The sequence below is a fragment of the Callorhinus ursinus genome, unplaced genomic scaffold, assembly GCF_003265705.2.
Source record: "Callorhinus ursinus isolate GAN/ISIS: 27379988/994484 unplaced genomic scaffold, GSC_fseal_2.0 scaffold1, whole genome shotgun sequence".
Lineage (NCBI taxonomy): Eukaryota > Metazoa > Chordata > Mammalia > Carnivora > Otariidae > Callorhinus > Callorhinus ursinus.
In genome coordinates, this window is record NW_027397063.1 from 98,533,784 (window position 1) to 98,552,854 (window position 19,071).

Here is a 19,071-nt window from a genome sequence, read left to right on the forward strand (position 1 = left end):
TTGAATCTGACATAACTGCTCCCCTTCTTCTACCCTGTTGGCATTCCAAGAAAATTCCTCTCTTCCCCCTCGCCATGATGGATAATTGCACCACAGACACTTTAAATTGACCCATTCCTTTGCCTTTGGGAGCATGGATTCTCACAACAACCCCCAGCTATAGAAAATGCCAGCTAGCATTGCCTTCAGGTAAAAGCCACACTGATAGTTATGTGATCATTTCTTTGCTCCAAGAAACACTGTAGTCATTCAGCATTTGTTGTTTCTTTGTTCTGCATGCTTGAAGGGTGTGTGTGTGTGTGTGTGTGTGTGTGTGTGTGTGTGTGTTCCCATGTTACCAACCTCAGATTTTAACCTCTGCTTTACTTGGCTTAGGTACTTTCAACCCTTTCTCTGGTGATCCACTTCCTGCCAACCCCAAAAAGCAGCTCATTCTGAAAGTGATCAGTGGACAGCAACTCCCCAAACCTCCAGACTCCATGTTTGGAGACCGAGGCGAGGTAAGCCATGTGTATGACCAAGTGGTTAATTACATGATTATGACTATTTTATTGTGTTTACATTTTTTAAAGAATATTTATTTATTTGACAGAGAGAGACACAGTGAGAGAGGGAACACAAGCAGGGGGAGTGGGAGAGGGAGAAGCAGGCTTCCCGCGGAGCAGGGAGCCCGATGCGGGGCTCGATCCCAGGACACCGAGATCATGACCTGAGCTGAAGGCAGACGCTTAACGACTGAGCCACCCAGGCGCCCCTGTGTTTACATTTACCTGAAATATCTTCAGAGTTCTCTCTCTCTCTGTATGTGTTTGTAAACGAGCACTGACCTCAGCTCATCAGATATCAACTGACTTATTGGCAAAATCATCGACATTTCCTTCTGGAATATGGCCCACCATCTATTTGGGAAGCATGCCACGTCTTTCCTCTCAGGAGGGGTTTATCACCTCAGGCTCCTTGCCACTCCTACTTGTTAAACCAGCATTTTTGGATCTTGAACGTTGAGTGCGGACACCACACAGCCCTGCTGTTGGGTTCCGCCGCAAACTCTTTGTTGCCAATCTTAGCTGACCTGTGATGCTATGCGACCGTCCGCTTCACTTTGTCAGCCTTCGATCCCGTTCTCCACAGGGGCTGTTTCCAGCCTTCTCTCTCCTCAAACGGGTGTTCTCATCACTTTCCTTCTCATCTTCAACAGATGATACCGTGTCCTACTCCTCAGAAAGTAGGAGCTTCGTGTGGGATCGTTGGTTCCACCTCTGTTGCCTCCAGCCTAATCCACACCCCCGTTGTCTTTCGTCAGTTCTGCTGAGGTAGCCCCGCAGCTGACGGGTCTCCGTGCCTCCGTCCTGTCCTCCTCTTAGCAGCAAGAGCAGTTGTTTGGACATTATCAGAAAACGTAAACTTACCCCTTCTTTCATGTTTTATTTTCTTCACTGTCTGTAAAAATGAAGACTCACTTCCTGTTTTTTCTCTCAGACTTTTTATTTTGAAAATTTTTGAACCTCAGAACACTTGTGAGAATAGTAAAAGAAAGGCCATTGCTCCCGCATCTAGATTCACTGATAAAATTACTAAGTGTTGTATTTGCTTTCTCTCTCTTTCATGTGTAGATGTGTATATGTCTGTGTGTTTATATGGATACACACATACCTGAGAGATGAAGCAAATGTAACAAAATTCAAAAATTATACACACATGTATGCATATATTTGCATTTCTTTGCAGAGTCATTTGAGAATAAGTTGTTGACATCTTGACCCCTAAATACCTACGTACTTTAGCATTTATCTCCTAAGAATAAGAACATTTTCCTCTATAACCACAATACAATCATGACATTTAATATTGATATAATAATATTATCTAATATAAAATCTATATTCAGTTTTCTCCAGTTGTCCCCAAATTGTCCTCGTATCTTCTTCTTTTTTCTTTTTTTCTTTGTGTATTCAGAATCCAATGAATGATCACACATTGCTTTCAGTTGTCATTACTCTTTGGTCCTTTTAAAATCTAGAATACTTCTCTAGCTTTCTTATTTTGTTTTCATGATATTGACATTTTACAAAATGTCCAAGCCAGTTATTTTCAGAATGTCCTTCCATTTGAATTTACCTGATTGCTTCTTCATGATTGGAATAAAAAGAAATATATCTGCCCCCATCCAATTCCGTTCTTCCAGCATCTCATTGAGATTACAGTCTGAAGAAGCTGATACTGGGGTCTTAGGTTTGCAGATGAGGAAACTGAAGCATAGGTACGTAGTTTGCCTCGGGCAACACAGGAGCCCAAGTTTTGAAGGAGGAAGTTACTCTTCAAGCCTGTGGTCCTCTTGAATTCCTTATGAACAGAAGTCATCCTCATTAGCTGCCCCCCAAAATCTGAGATACCCAGTGGTCCAGTTTTACCACAGGGTTCTACTGAAAGGAAGAACTTCTAGCATCAAATGATTAATTGAAAATGAGTAAACTTCATGGTTTATTTAGTGAGCAAAAAATATGTGTATTCACCCAATGTTCTCATGTTTTTCCAACGTACAGCTAGCTCTTATTCCCTGAAGCTCCCCCCAAAACTCCGTATTCTCCTTACTTTCCAAATTCCTAAAACGTTTTCTCAGACCTTGTTACTCTCTCTCTTTACACTTTTAGATCAGCTCTTTCTGGGTTCACAAGGTTTCAGTCTTTCATTGCTCATTATTCAGAACTTGCATGATAAAAGAGAGCTTACAAATGACCCACAAAGCAGGGTCCCTTCTCCTGGAGCGGAGGGAATGTGGGGGAAGTGGGAAGGAAGACTAAGCATTCATTTTTCCTATGGGTTCCTTTTTAATCTTGTTATTTTTTGATACTTTTTAAGTTACATTATAGTACACAATTGATTTAAATACAGTAAAGTGAACATATCAGATGTGCATAGCTTGATTAATTATTATGCAACACAGAACATCTGAGAACCCCCCAGAAGTCTTCCATTCACCCTTCCAGTAAATATCTATTCCCAACCCCCCAAATCAAACACAAACCCCTATCGCAACAGATTAATGTTGTCTGTGTTCAGACTTTATGTAAATAGACTCTTATAGTATATGCTCTTTTTTCTTTTTTTTTTTAAGATTTTATTTTTTTAAGTAATCTCTACACCCAACATGGGGCTTCAACTCATGACCCCAAGATCAAGAGTTGCATGCTCTTCCAACTGAGTCAGCCGGGTACCCCTAGTATATACCCTTTTATGTATGAATTATTCAACATTATGTCTATGTTGCAGAACTTTTTCATTATTGTATGGTAGTCATTAAATGAATAATCCACGATTCATCCATCCTACTCATGATAGACATTTAGGTTGTTTCCAGTATGTGACTATTATGAATACAGCTGCTCTGAGCATGGACAAAAGCTTTCATTTCTGTTAGATATATACCTTGAAATGGAGTTGTAAGTTCATTGGATAAAACTGTAGTATCAGTAAATATTGGCAAACTAAAATTTAATCTTTGTTTTTCCGTTTCATATACCTAAATCTGTTGTACAGTTTCTCTTTCTTAGTAAGCACCTAATAAAATGGGTTACTATTGAAACGTGGACATTTTCGCCAATATTCTCAATTAACACACATATAGAAATGTATTGGTTGTAATAATACCCTCTCTTTATTTACATAGATCATTGATCCTTTTGTTGAAGTTGAAATTATTGGATTGCCAGTAGATTGTTGTAAAGATCAAACCCGTGTAGTAGATGACAATGGTAAGATGATAATCTGTTTCCTTTTAATCAAGAGGCTCTAGAAATAAAATTTGCACTGAAAAAGAAAAATTTGTCTATGTAGAAGAGAAACAGATCCCTAAGATTCATAACTGCTATCTGAGTTTATGTTAGTCTTTAAAACACATAAAACTGAGTAAATGTGGGATTGATGCATGGTAGGTTTTGGTGGATTTGTAATCTAGGCTCTTAAATTCTTTGCTTTTGAAGCAAAACCTTTTTTCTAATGAGGAGAATTAATGGTATCTTAAAGGACTGGATTAAAACTTAGGAAAATGCCTCCATTACATTTTGTATTGTATTTTCATGATGTAAGTTGCTTTAGAGCTCTCATTCATGATGCCTGTATGTCTTGATTATTTTTCATTCTTTTTCTGGAATGTGTAAAACTCTATAAAGGTAAGTGTAGCATGTTCGGGCAAGTTTACTTCTTAATATGTCCATGCGGTGGATGGGCGGCATTCTTGTATTCTGGCCATGATATAAAAAAAGCTTTCTTAACCTAAGCCTCGTGGTGTTTGTTCATACATTTGACAAACATTATGGCATACCTATTTTTCTCAATCTCTAGTCAGTAATACTCTAAATCTAAATCACAATCTTCAAAACATTTAAGAAATTAGAGGTTCATAGTGAGACCTTAAGAGGAGTTTTTCTTTTTTTTTTAATTTAAATTCAATAAGCCAACATTTTGTACATCTCTAGTTTCAGATTCTTTTTTTTTTTTTTTAAGATTATTTGAGAGAGAGAGTGAGCACGAGCCTGAGCAGTGGGAGGGGCAGAAAGAGAGGGAGAGACAATCCCAAGCCAACTCTGCACTGAGTGTGAGCCAGATGCAGGGCTCAATTCTGCCACCCCAAGATCATGACGTGAGCCAAAATCAAGAGTCAGACACTCAACCAACTGAGCCACCCAGGCACCCCATTAAGAGGAGCTTTTCTAAGTGCTAACTTAAGGAAAGGAATCTGGGGATTCAAAGTAACATAAACCTATTACTTTAGGAAATAACATGCTTAGAGGACACAGACTTCCTATATTGCATTTTCCCACCAATGGGCATTGTTTTGTTTTTGTTTTTGTTGTTTGTTTGTTTCTTTTTTGTCTCAGAAGTAATTGAGAAGTCATTACTAAGATAACAAAAACACAATCTCTTCTCTTGTTTAGAAGGGACAGTTCAGTGATTTCAGTCTATAATTATTTCCTTAGCTGAGATATTTTAAAGTAAGATTAAGTAGCTGATGCCTCCTGAATACATGTATTTAATAAAATTTATTTTCATTTTTAGAAAAGAAAAACAAACTTAGAGAGTACTTGAATTTTTATCAGTTTATGTAATTATTTTATCCGAGAAAATTTTATCAAGAAATAAATGTATTTTTACCTTTCAGAATATGAGTTGAATTATATATCTTTATATTTATTTTCAATAGCTATGAAAATGTATCTTCCATGTATTAAGGTCTTGCTTCATGAGAAGGCACTGGAAAACAATAGTGCACAGTCTAATTTGGCTCTCTAACGAGCTGTGTGACCTTAGGTGCATTATTTTCTCTGCATATCAATTTTCTCAACTACAAAATGATTTATAAATACTTTCATTTCTTACTTTAAAAAAAGCATTTGTTACTTGTGTAATTTTTTAAAAAATTATATAGTTTTGAAAGCTAATCATAATGTATTTTTTTCTTAATTAGAAAATAAACCACAAAAACCTTGCTTTGCCATCCTTCGAGGATTGCTATAAGAATTAAATAAGATGCTATATGTACAGTAGCAGCATTGAAACCTACATAGCACCTTATAAAATGTTCATAGCAGTAGAATTTTTTGTGGGTGAGAGGCAGGATTCTTTATTTTTCTGGCAAGGTGGGAACTTTCTTTCTCTTTCTTACTTTTTTTTTTTTTGCTAAAACATTATTCTTAGATCACTACTAAAGATATTTTTTGAGCTTATTGAAGCGTTCTGAAATTGCCTAAAGGAACTTCCCCTACAATGCAATTTGGGCATCAAAGATTATTAGAATTTATGTAATCATTTACAGGCAATCTTCCTACCAATTATTTTCTAGCAATGGGGCGAATTCCAAGACTTTATTTCAGTAAGGCATCCTGGAGTTGCTTGGTCATCTTCACGAGTTTAATAACCATTGCAAGCAATTTTCAGTCTGCTTTGCAGATGTTGCTGCCAATTCATTTTTAGCCAAGCCCTTTGCTTTTCTGATTTTTCTCTTCCTATTTCTCTGAGGATTTAACCCTGTGTGGGAAGAAACCCTGACATTTACAGTACACATGCCAGACATAGCTTTGGTTCGGTTCCTGGTGTGGGATCATGATCCAATTGGACGAGACTTCGTTGGACAAAGAACCGTGACCTTCAGCAGCTTAGTGCCCGGTAGGTAGGGGCTGGCCTTTCCTCTCTAGGCTGACCATTCAGTTTTCTTTGGAAGGTTTAATATATGATATGTGATATGTGTGATATATAAAATATGTGTTATATGCGTGTTAACATGTTTTATGAAATGTAAAGAATTATAGTAAAGTCAAATACTTCATTTAGTTGCACCCATGGGAAAGCCAAATGTAAGTCCAAGTTAAAGGAAACTATTTTCTCTGATTTTCTCAGGCTACCGGCATGTCTATTTGGAAGGACTGACAGAAGCATCTATATTTGTCCACATAACAATCAATGAAATCTATGGAAAGGTGAGAAAGATTGTAGGGCTTAAAGCCACATGTGACAATAATATGGTCCTTATCAAAGTTATTTTTTTGACTAATCGCTTAAAAGGCACATACATCTTGACAAAGTTGTTCTTTAGCAGAAAACTAGCGAGAAGCCCAGCGAGCCCCACGTGCTAAGCCTGTCAGGTCCTGTCCTGATCCGTATGTGCTCCTTCCCTTGTTTTGGGGTGTGGAAAAAGCTAATCTCTCAGATGGTCCTTTGTTTCACTACAAGAATAAATACATACTTAAACACTGAATTTTATTTTAAGAAGACCTAGCCGGCTGCAGCAGGAAATGGGGCGTCTCAGATGTCTGATGGATTACCAGTACTAACCAGACTGTGATTCCAGCCAGCGATTCATTCATTTGGTGCCATTGTATTTAGCTGAAAACCTAAAACTCCACAAATGCATTTAAAGCCACCCACAGAACTTTTAAAGACGTTATGAGGATTTTCTTTTAAGAAATAGACTACAAAAATGTATTCTAGTTTTCTCCTGATGCGACTCTTCATTATACAACTCATTTGAGGTTTACAAATCAATAGGCTGTCTTAGTCATGCCAAGTAACTGGGGACTTGGCCACTGGAATGAATTTCCGGGACCAGGTGTGATTTGGAGGGACTGTAAGAGTCTTGGCTAGCACCTGGGAATGTCCAGTGCTCTATATTAGAAAAGTCTGCATTGCTTTGGAGTTTCTCCTGTAGAGTTATAGGCATTCTCTGTGCATTAGCTTCCTCATCTGTAAAAGTAGGGTAAAAATATTACCCATCTCATAAAAAACCACATTATCCTTAGAAAGCTGCCTGCCTGGCATATAGGAAATGCTCAAAAATGTTGGCTAATATTAATATTATTGGGACTACAAGCCAATTTCTAGGGAGTGGACCAGTGCAGGCTGAATTAGGGGGTATAATGTTTCTCCTTAACAGCAGTCGGTATGGGAGGGGCACTAAGGATTCTAATTTCTAAGAGTAATGAAGTTTTATTCTACGACTTTGTGTGTTTAGTCCTCGGTTTTTGCCTGTGCTTCTTGTTGTGATGCTTTCTCTGGCATAAATGCACACAAATGTGAATGACTGAAAATGATTCTTGAACTTCTAGGGATCCCAGGTTAGCTAAGTAGTATCTCTAGCATTTATCCTGCTTGAAGGAAACAATAACATTCAGAATTTATTTAAAACTTGAGCCAGAAAGGAATTAAAATATGAAGAAGAAAGTGTTCTGTAGGATTTCCTTTCTCCTAAATAGATGTTTACGTCTAAGTCACATTATATGTTACTTTCAAGGTGTATTTGGGTTGGGATGCATAAACCACAATGTGGCGGTGATGAGTTGAGTAATGAACGAACCTGTGACTAGAAATCACTGAAGGTGGAAGAAAGGGTTTATAGAAGCATATGCATTCTTGTCTTTTGTTGTTACTTGTGCCACTTTCTTGAATGAGCCCAAATTGTGTTCTGTTGTGTTTTGTTTTCTTCCCTTGCAGTGGAGCCCTTTAATACTCAACCCCAGTTACACTATATTGCACTTTCTAGGAGCTACAAAGGTAGTTTCTCAGCATGGTGCCTTGTTCTTGCTGACATATTTCTTTTTAAATGGTTATGGCAGCATGCTCCCTCATATCACTCCATTCCTTGCTTCCCACTTTGAAACGTGCATCTGTTGCTTTAAGGTGGCTGAAGTTCATAGCAGTCTGTTAAGTGTGGAAACTTTTCCTATCTCTGGGTAGGAAGCTTCTGGGTAGCTTGGTTGCAAAAAGGGAAGGCTGCCTGCTCACAAAGTAAGGTTAAGAAGGCGTGCATGATGTTGTGCAGACATGCTGTGAGCTGCTGTTTTCTCGATTTGAATATCCTTCGATGCTGTACAATTTTGTTTTGCGTCCATTTCTCATGGAGCTGTCATTTAAAAGGCAAGTCGTTGACACAATGGGATTGACACAATGGGATTTGCTTAACTCGCGCTTCCTCCTTTTGTGTCTTCAGAACAGACAGCTCCAAGGTCTGAAGGGATTGTTCAATAAGAATCCCAGGCACGGTTCGTCAGAAAACAATTCCCATTATGTTCGGAAACGATCGATTGGAGATAGGATTCTGAGACGCACAGCCAGTGCTCCGGCCAAAGGCAGAAAAAAGAGCAAAATGGGCTTCCAGGAAATGGTAGAGATAAAGGATTCTGTGTCTGAGGCCTCAAGAGATCAAGCCGGTGTCCTGAGAAGGACCACACGGAGTTTGCAAGAGCGCCCTGTCTCTTTGCCTGTTGACAAAAGTCTTCTGGGGGCTTTGTCACTGCCTATATCTGCAACAGCAAAAGACACTGAAGGAAAAGAACACTCCCTGGGTAAGATGCTTTAAGTTTCTCTAAGAATAACTCCTTCGAAGTCGTGTTTTGGTCCCCGATTACAATTATGACCTGGTTGACATTTTATAGTCAAAGTAAAAATATACTAAAAAATAAATAATTTTTCATGTTAACTTTAGAACAGATTTTAAACTTCAGGGAGAGGGGGAAGAACTATTTCCTAGTCACCTAAAGCCTTAAAATAACATCAACATTGGAAATTGATAGTGAGGGATAAGGGGAATAATCAGGTGTGGAAGGTATGGAGCCCGGGGGTCTGTGAGGTGCCCTCAAGGGAGGTGAAACAGGCAAAACAGGAGCAGAGATCTTGGTTTTCCAAGTGGGTGTAATATTTACTGCTTGTTCTGAGGTTAAATAGAATTATATTGGTTTTTGTTTTGTTTTGTTTTAGATTGAATAGAGTCGTATTTCTTTCCCCAACATATAACACATTTCCATGATTAGAAATGTTTATGGAGAAAGAAGTCAAGCCAGTTGTTAAAAGCAAGCCATCTTCTTCACTTGAGAAATCTTTGCTTCCTCAAGAGGTAGCTCAGGCGATGTTTTCCTATGGCCTCATTTCCCCCGATCCCTGGATGCTGGCAGGGAAGGAAGCATGTCCTCGGCGCCTGACCAGTTATAGGCTCCTCAAGCATACAGATCAAGCCTTACTTGTCTTTTCCCCTAATCTGAGCATAATGCTTCACTCATACCAAGAACTTGATAAAGAATAATGCCTGCTTTGCAAGGTACCAGAGAGCTCCTGAGTTGTGTTAGTGACTCTTGCCCCTCCCTGCCTTTGGTAATGGAAGTACCAAAACTCTGTCCATTTGATGGGTCTTCACAACAAAAGTGTTTTAATTAAATCAGGATCATCTCAGACAAACATGATATCTGTTTACTTTAGGAAAATTCTCCTTTTATCATACAGTCTAAATTTCAGTGTTCTATCTTCTCACAAACTCCATTTTGCTTATATTGATTTTTATTATAAGATATTCTAGGGAAACAAATGAATTTTTGAATGGCTTATTTGAAGAGAAAAAGGAAGTTGAAAAGTTTGAACATTTGCTAAGAGCAGTGTCAGAAGAGATGGAAATATGTGCTTTTAAGTTTATTTCAAAATCCCATTTTGGGAGAAAATAAAGCTCTACTCAATAGAAATAAATACTGGTTAATCCAGAAAGCACTATTGAGTTGATGCGTATTTCCTCCCTTTAACAACTTTATAAGTTCGTCATTCTCATTTATATTATATGAGACTTGTGGTAAATATAGAACAAACAAAGCCATGCAATGATTCAAGTTATAGCGTAGGAAAAAAAATAAGTGGAGAAAATACAGAATACAAAATTCCATATATAATTCTGTCCCTCTAAGAGCTTAAAGTAGCTATCTCTGAGTGGTAACATCATAAGATATTTGATTTTTTTCTTTATAATTTTTGGATTTATCAAACTTTTTATGATGAATTTTTCTTTAGTTAGGAAGATATTTAATAAGTTAAATAAATTCTTCTTTCCTATATATCCTGACTGAAAACATTAAAAAAACAATTAAAATAATTAGAGCAAAGATAATTGAACATTTGATACTGTCTTAGCAATATCCTAAGCATGATGGGGTACCCCAAATTCCTGTGAATTGTGTGTTTTTATAGATTTTTCCATACTGTGCCTGCTAACTTACTGCCTCTTTTAGGGGAGAATGCAATATGAAATTTGCGTATTAAAAACAAAAATATGATTAAGAAAAAATTAGATATTAACAATGGCATAGAATTGGTGACCGCATCTTTATTTTTACATCTCAAAGTCAATAGATACTGGTATTTTAATACATTTATTGCACCTTCCAATCTGCTTTAGAAACTGATTAAATTAGTTCTTTTGCCAAAGTGTTTTTTTTTTTAAATAATATGGTTTGCGATTTTTACTAATCCATGTGTAACTTTGAAAGCTTGTAGTATCTTGCTTACAGGTACCACAATACTTTGTTTAACAGAACTGTCTTGTTCTATTTTTATTGCCATGCTTCTGTGTAGTACAAATCTGAATAGGAAACAACTTAAGGTAATCCTCACTGTAAAAGTATGGTAACTCATTGACATTTTTTTTTTTGACAATGAATATTACATCCTTAGCTGATGTAATAGATACTCAAAGGGAAGCTTCAGTGAGATTCCTATGAATATATTTTACCATTTATTCATCACACGGACACTTTGTTGCAAACCTCTGCAATCCATAACTATATCCTGTCACGATGTAACAGACTTACATTCTCCATTTGTCTGTCTGAAGACAAACATGAGTGTTTGTAGGGCCTACAAAAAGTGATACATATTACCTAAAACGTTGTGTGTTTCATTCCGCAGAAGATAAGGATGGAAGAAGAAAAGGGAAGGCAAGTATAAAAGACCAGCATTTTCCCAATTTCAACAAAAAGTTATCCTCTTCCTCTAGCGCCCTCCTCCTCAAAGACATGGGCCAAGGGGGCTCCACCGTCTCTGTTGCCAACACGCCAGTCCCGGGAGAACAGTCGGGAGTGCCAGGTCCTACGCGCGGGAGAGCCAAATCGAACGTATCAGGTGATGGCCAGGAACCGGAGCGCGCCGGCAAATCCCTCTTGCCAAGGCAGCTTTTGGCTCCTGATCCTACAGTTACCCTGACACAGGGTCCATGCAGTGTGAAAACCAAGGCAAATGGAAACGCTGGGGGCTTTGTGGAAGAAAAAAGCACATTGTCGGGAAGCATTTTTTCTCAGAGCAACCTGGAGATTAAGAACTTGGAAGGGAATTGGGTTAAGGGCCAAGCTGCAACATCCTTTTCTTTGTCAGATGTCTCTACGCTCTGTTCTGACATACCTGCCTCACATTCTACTGCCATTCTGCAGGAGACTGACATTTCCCATCTTATTGACAATGTCACATTAACCAATGAGAATGAGCCGGGCAGTTCCATTTCAGCACTGATTGGCCAGTTTGAGGAGACCTGTGATCAGGCAAACCTCACAGTTGTTTCTCAGCTCCATAGCACCAGTGTCATGTCAAGTCACCCTGCCTTGCCCACCTTGGACCGAAAGATTCCCTTCAAGCATGACTTTTCCACGGGAAAACCCAAGTCATCCTTCCTGTGCTCATCTCCTGCCCCGATTGCATTCTCAAGTCCTGAGACCTCCAAACACTCAACACACGCAGTCTGTGAAACTACCTGCACTCCTCTCTCTAAAGCCAAACCAGATGACAGCCTTCCTGATAAGGCCAAGACAGGGGGTCTGGAAAACAACCTGCCTGGGTCCTCCAATACTTCTCACTGCTGGTTACCAAAAAGTCCCACCAATGGCAAAGAATGGGAAATGCTGAAGAACCACAGCCCTATCACTTCCACCAACTTGGCACTGGAGGATGTAATGGCTGAAACCATTCTCTGTTTAAATTCTGCAGAGAGCAGTCTCGTGGAAATGGACGGAGACTCAGAAAATCTGTCCCTAACAACCTATGAATATAGAAGAGAGGATGCAAGTCACCCTGCTTCTCCTTTAAAACCACAGTATGGTCAGGATGTGGCAGAACATTTTCAAAGAGGTTTGAGAAATGGCTACTGTAAAGAGACTCTCCACCCTTCTGTCTCTGAAATATTCAACAATATTCAAGATGTCAAAAATCAAAGTATTTCTTGTCTAGCCTATCAGGGCGCTGGTTTTATGCACAACAACTGCTCAAATTCAGACGCAAAAATGAACCAGACCTGTGTGCCCCTGTCTAGTGATGAAGGCATGCATGCCCCTGCGCCCAAGCAGCCCACACATCCTCCTCTGCCTGCTCTGAAGCTGCCCAGCCCTTGCAAATCCAAAAGTCTGGGGGACTTAACATCAGAGGACATCGCCTGCAACTTTGAAAGCAAGTACCAGTGTATTAGTAAGAGTTTTGTTACAACTGGCATTAGGGACAAGAAGGGCGTGACTGCGAAGACAAAGTCCTTAGAGCCCATAGACGCCCTGACCGAGCAGCTGCGGAAGCTTGTGTCTTTTGACCAGGAAGAGGGCTGTCAGGTGCTCTGTTCAAAGCAGGATGCCAGTCAATTCCCCAGGGCACTGGTCAGAAAGTTGTCATCCAGAAGCCAGAGCCGAGTGCGCAACATTGCCAGCCGTGCAAAGGAAAAGCAGGAGGCCAACAAGCAGAAGGGCGTCAACCCCAGCCACGTGGGTGGAGTGGTTCTGCGAAACAAACCCTCCGCACCCCTGCCTGCGGGCACCCGGCACTCCACGGGCTCGTACATCGCTGGCTACCTGCGGAGCAGCAAGGGGGGCGGCGTGGAAGGCCGCGGCATCCCGGAAGGGGCGTGTGCCGCCTTGCGCCCCGGCTACGGCGACCCGTTTTGTTCCGATAATTCCATTTTGCAGACCGAGCCCAGCAGTGAGGATAAACCAGAAATTTATTTTCTTTTGAGACTGTGAATTACATAAAGCTGCATTTTCAGTGTTTACAAGGTATTCTGTAGAATTGTCAGAGTTTTCAGTAAACATGGTCTTGGCTTTGAAACGATTTTAAAATGTATTTTTAAACTTGTATTTTTGGTCTCCCCTTGACTCCATGTGTTCTTCCCGTTTCTGCATTTGTATATAGATCGGGGTGACATTTCCCTGGTGCGTATGATCTTTCTCCCCTGAAGTGTAAACGCTCTCGGTATGAAATATGTGCATGCCTTGGTTGTGAAACTTCTCAGCAGCTTGGGTTACGATGTCCGTCTGTTTCTCCACCACACTCTCTACTCTCAGTCCTCAGATCACAGTCACAAATGTACTCAGTTTTACTAATTGTTGAGGTCATTAAGAAACTTTGCAAAGGACAAAGGGATAAATTCTTTATTGTAAAGCCATTATCATCATTCCTAGTTTTCCTTCTTCCTTGAGAAGCCCAGATGCATTTTTATAACTCAGTTAGAAGAAGATTAAAATAGTTACCCTACCTTTTAAGATTTCTCTACCCCATGCAGAATGAGTTCAAAGGAGATTGGTAGCTGCCCCACCCCACCCCCCCACCCCACCCCCTCTCATTTTCGAGTAGGCTGTGAGGGTATAAGGATAAAGCAAACTTATGTATATAAAGACAAAATTGTTTGTTTTACATAAATTTTGTTACATATTTTTGCTAATGGCTTTGTATGTAACAAGAACACAGTCGCCAAACTATTTGTGTACTTCTGAATTTTCTGATTAAATTATAGATGGCAAATAATGGATTTCAGAATGAGGGACTTCTGTCAGACACTAACAGTAATAGTAGCACAGATTGAAAACATCCCCAAAACTGTCAAGCAAAAAAAAAAAAAAGAAAGAAAAAATATTTTCTCATAATAAAATCCAAGTAAATAGATAATTAGAAGAAACCTTTTCCCTTCATGGAGCTGAGTAACTATATTTTAGTATCAACATACATTATTTTCACTGTGAATCCATTTTTTTATTGCATGTTCAGATGTCCCTCTTTGCTTTTTTGTAATATTAACTGCAATGATGTTCTTCTTGGAATTCATGGAAATATAATTAAAGCAGATTTTTAAGCACTTGGTGAATATTTTTTTCCAACTGAAGTTCATACGATGACTGCTGAGTAATTACAGGGCCCAGAGCACTCAGAACTATTTTCCTTTTCATCTCTTCGCAGAAGAAGAGATAGTTTCTACGATAGTTTTAAGCAGCAATTTATGTCTCTGAGTGTTTTCATTAGGCTTTAAAGACCATATTTGTAAGGTGACTTGAAAAGAAATCAAACGTAATGAGTTTCTTTGCATTTTGTGTTGATATTGCTAGTTTAAAAATAATTCTTCCCAAATCCTGCCCTGGGGGTGGGGGCAGCCAAGATGCTGTGTTTGGCAAATCAGACCACTTGAAGGTTTGTCGAATGGGGGAGGAGTTGGTTGGAAAGCAGTCAGACCCTGATTACCCTCAGTCCCCAACTCTGAACTCTGCCCCAGTGCTGAGGATCTTCCTCTCTTTGGACAAACCCTAGGGTGCTGGTTGGGGTAGAAGTGTAATGGTGAAAGGGAGAGGGACCCAATTTCATTCCTTTACTGAACCTGAGAGACTTTTGGCTTCTTGGGGGTTTGGAACCCACAAAGTTCTATCCTTGGGTCTTGGCTTGTTTTCAAAGAGATTGACATGATGTAAAGTTGTTGAAATTCATTTGCAGAACCATAGAATTTAGCTGCCCTGTTTGGTGGAATCAGTATTCTTTAAGAAAAAATCCAAGAGTTTACATTTGGATGTCAACCCTATTTCAGAGTGATTTAGTAGTGACATAAGTGGTTGGTGCCAAGGGTAATACAAGTATTCTTCTACTGATAGGACTTAGGAAAAGAGGAGAGAGTGACTTCGTGATTACTATTTGGAGATTGCTAATAAAGAAGAGGAAGCAGTGATGCTTAAATTTTAGTACAAGCTTGCAGTGTTCGGATTGGACTCCTGATCAGGGTTTCACTTGTTTGGAGGACGGATCAGGGACTCGTCAGTCCCAAGGAAATCACACAGCAAGTGAGAGCTCAAGCATATATTAACAGGTTTTCTAATTTTCTTTTGAGAGCTAGCAGGGAGCCCCCAGTCTCTGCAAAGTCTGACTAGAGCAAGCCCTGTGAAGTGTCAAAAGTTTCCCACTTGACTACTTTCTTAGAGGCTAGATAGATAGACTATTCCAAGGCTGAGCAGCAACAGGTGGCTGGGAGAGTTGCTTGCGACAGTAGCAATATCCACAGAGGGTGGAAGTAAAGCTTCTTAATATTTATATTAAACCATCTTAAAACCCTTTAGTGGATCCCCCAGATATATGAAATAAGGTTCCATAGCCTTGCATATAAGGTCTTCTTTGATTTGGTGCCCTTGTCTGTTTTGGTCTCCTCTGCCTTAGAATGCCCTTTCCTCCTTTGCTCACTACATTTTCCAAGACGTATCCTGGAGGATCCTTTATTCTAGAGAGCCTTCTCTGATTGTCATCTCCTTTTCCCTAGTTGTACCCAACCCATTAGGAATTACCGAAATTTGGCAAGGGGAGGAGGGCTTCGATTCCACTCAATGTATCAATCTGTACACATGTCTGTCTCTTCCACTAGACTTAGACTTCTCTGAGGACAGGGGTTGTACCTTGTGCCTTTTTGCTAGCTCCAGGCCTGGTACCTATTTGCATTGGGTAAGTATTTGATAAATTGGTGAATAAGAGAACTTGAGGAAAATGTGAGAGAAAGCATGTGCCTAACATCTGTTGTGTGCATGGGAGGAGGAAGAGGTACAGAATCTTGTTCCAAGACATTTGAATGGGGATGGCTGAGTTTATCTTTGTTTTCCTTTAATTTTCTTATCTCCTTGTTTCCATCCGGCCCTTCCTTCCTTTTCTCTCCCTTTTATTGTAGCATCTATTTGGTCATTTACCATGAGTAAGAGTAGCTGATTTTTTGGGGGAAAGCATTATGCAACTTAAAAATACTTACAGGTGGCACATCTCATTTGGTCCTTACAGCAGTTTCACAAAGACATGAGGTCATCTCCATTTTATGGATTCCGAAAATGAATCTCAGTAAACATGTGATTTGCCCAAGGTCATAGGTAATAGGAAATAGCCAAGCAAGGTTAATCCAACTCCTACATTGGTCCTCTTTCTCCTGCCCACCATTGCTTTTCCTGAAGCCTTTAATAAACATTTAGTGACATCTCCTCTGGGCTAGGCATTCATCTGGGTGCTAGCATTATAGCAATAGGGATTTGTCTTTAGGGAGCCACAAGCTGATAGAGATGCTGAGACGTAATGTATTGGTTTTGTTCCAAATGTCCAAACACTTAGAAACTTACTACATATGGTAGTTGAAAATATAAGGAAAGAATTATAAGGTTATGTTGCTGTACATATGATAGCCATGAATACCCCACTTTAAAAAATTAATAAGTTTTATTTTTAAAGCAGTTTTAAATTCACAGCAAAATTGAGCAGGAGGTACAGAGATTTCCCATATACCCTTCCCTCATACACACAACTTCCTCCACTATTTACATCACCCACTACAGTGGGTACATTTATTATAATTTATAACTCGCATTGACACATCATTATCTCTCAAAGTTCATAGTTTGCATTAGAGTTCACTCTTGGTATTGTACATTCTGAGGGTTTTGATGAATGTATACCAAGTATCCACCATTGCAGTGTCATACAGAATAGTTTCGATGCCCTAAACATACTTTGTGTTCCGCCTATTCATTCCTACCCGCACAAACCCTGGAAACCATTGTCTCTTCACTGTCTCCATTAGTTTTACCTTTTTTATAATGTCATATACTTGGAATCATATAGCGTGTTCATACTGGCTTCTTTCACTTAGTAATATGCATTTAAATTTCTTTCATGTCTTTTCGGGGTGTGATAGCTCTTTTTAGTGCTGAATAATATTCCATTGTCTGGATGCACCATAGTTTATTGATTTACCTACTAAAAGACATCTTGGTTGTTTCCAAGTTTCAGCAAACGTGAATAAATTTGCTGTAAATATCCATGTGTAAGATTTCTTTAAAAAAAAGATTTATTTATTTTAGAGAGAGAAAAAGAGTGGGTACATGAGCAGGGGGATGGGTGGAGGGAGAGGGAGAGTGGCAGACTCTCCACTGAGTGCAGCGCCCGTCAAGGGGCTGGATCTTACCACCTTGAGGTCATGACCTGAGCTGAAACCAAGAGTTGGATGCTTAACCAACTGAGCCACCCAGGCGCCCCCGTGTGCAGGTTTTTGTATAGACATAAGTTTTCAGTTCATTTTGGTAAATACCAAGGAGAATGATTACTAGATCCTATGGTGTAAGAGTATGTTTAGTTTTGTAAGAAACTTCCAAATTGTCTTCCAAAGTGGCTGTACTATTTTACATTCCTGCTAGCAATGAAGAAGGGTTCTTACTCCACCACATCCTTGCAAGTATTATTATTTTCCTTCAGTATTGAGTTGGTTGTTCTGGGTCTTCAGATTTTCATATAAGCTTTAGAATCAGTCTGTCAGTGTCCACCAAATAACTTTCTGGGATTTTGATTGGGATTATGTTGAATCTATAGATCAAGTTGGGAAGAACTGACATGTTGGCAATACTGAATCTTTCCATGAATATGCAATATCTCTCCATTTATTTCATCGTCTTTAGAGACCTTTCATCAGAGTTTTATAGTTTTTCTCATATAGATCTTCTCCATATTTTGTTAGGTTTATACCTAAGTTTTTCATTTTGGGGGGTTGCTAATATAAATGGTAGTATATTTTTAATGTCAAATTCTATATGTTCATTCCTGGTAGAAGGAAAGCAGTTAACTTCTGTTTATTAACCTTGTATCCTGCAACCTTGCTGTAATCCCTTATTAGTTCCAAGAGGCTTCTCCCCCACCCCAATTCTTTCAGATTTTGTAACGTAGACAATCATGTCGTAAAACAAAGAGTTTTATTTCTTCCTTTCCTATCTGAATACTTTTTATATTGTTTCCTTTTCTTGTCTTATTTCAATAGCTGGGACTTCCAATACAATATTGAAAAGCAGTGGTAAGAGTGGAGACCCTTTCCTTATTCCTCATCTTAGCAGGAAAGCTTTGATTTTTTTCACCATTGTGATGTTAGCTGTTGGTTTTCTGTAAGTGTTCTTTATCAAGTTGAAGATGTTCCCCAATATAGGGAACTATATATATATATATATATATATATATATATATATATATATATATCTATATTTATATATTCCTATTTTTCTGAGAGGTTTTTTTTTTTTTTATCCTGAATTGGTACTGGATTTGGTCAAATGCTCTTCCTGCATCTGTTAATATGACCATGTGATTTTCTTTAGCTTGTTGATAAGATGGATTACATTAATTGATTTTTGAATGTTGAACAAGCTTTGCATACCTCACATACATCCTCCTTGATTATAGTGTATAATTCTTCCCATACATTGTTGGCTTCTATTTGCTAATATTTTGTTAAGGATTTTTACATCAATGTTCATGAAAGATATTAAGTGAGATATTAGTCTATAGTTTTTTGAACGTCCTGTCTGGTTTTGGTATTAAGGGTAATACTGGCCTCATAGAATGAGTTAGGAAGTATTCCCTCTGCTTCTATCTTCTGGAAGAGGTTGTAGAGAATTGGTAAAATTTCCTTCTTAAATGTTAGAATTCACTGGCAAACCCGTCTGGGCCTGGTGCTTTCTGTTTTGGAAGGTTATTAAT

At 39.0% G+C, this 19,071-nt stretch overlaps 1 protein-coding gene across 3 annotated transcripts in view; it reads left to right on the forward strand.

Moving 5' to 3' along the window:
• PLCH1 (phospholipase C eta 1) overlaps positions 1-14,393 on the forward strand; it is a 201,336-nt gene extending 186,943 nt beyond the window's left edge. For 2 of the 3 annotated variants that reach the window (XM_073898324.1, XM_073898308.1), the window contains 7 exons: positions 376-500; positions 3,668-3,752; positions 6,016-6,162; positions 6,394-6,473; positions 7,984-8,043; positions 8,480-8,834; positions 11,212-14,393. In XM_073898324.1, the coding sequence (XP_073754425.1) occupies positions 376-500; positions 3,668-3,752; positions 6,016-6,162; positions 6,394-6,473; positions 7,984-8,043; positions 8,480-8,834; positions 11,212-13,292 (2,933 nt within the window). In that variant the 3' untranslated portion in view covers positions 13,293-14,393. The remainder of the gene's footprint in view (positions 1-375; positions 501-3,667; positions 3,753-6,015; positions 6,163-6,393; positions 6,474-7,983; positions 8,044-8,479; positions 8,835-11,211) is intronic. The other variant, XM_073898314.1, reaches the window with a different exon arrangement.
• The last annotated feature ends 4,678 nt before the right edge of the window (positions 14,394-19,071 follow it).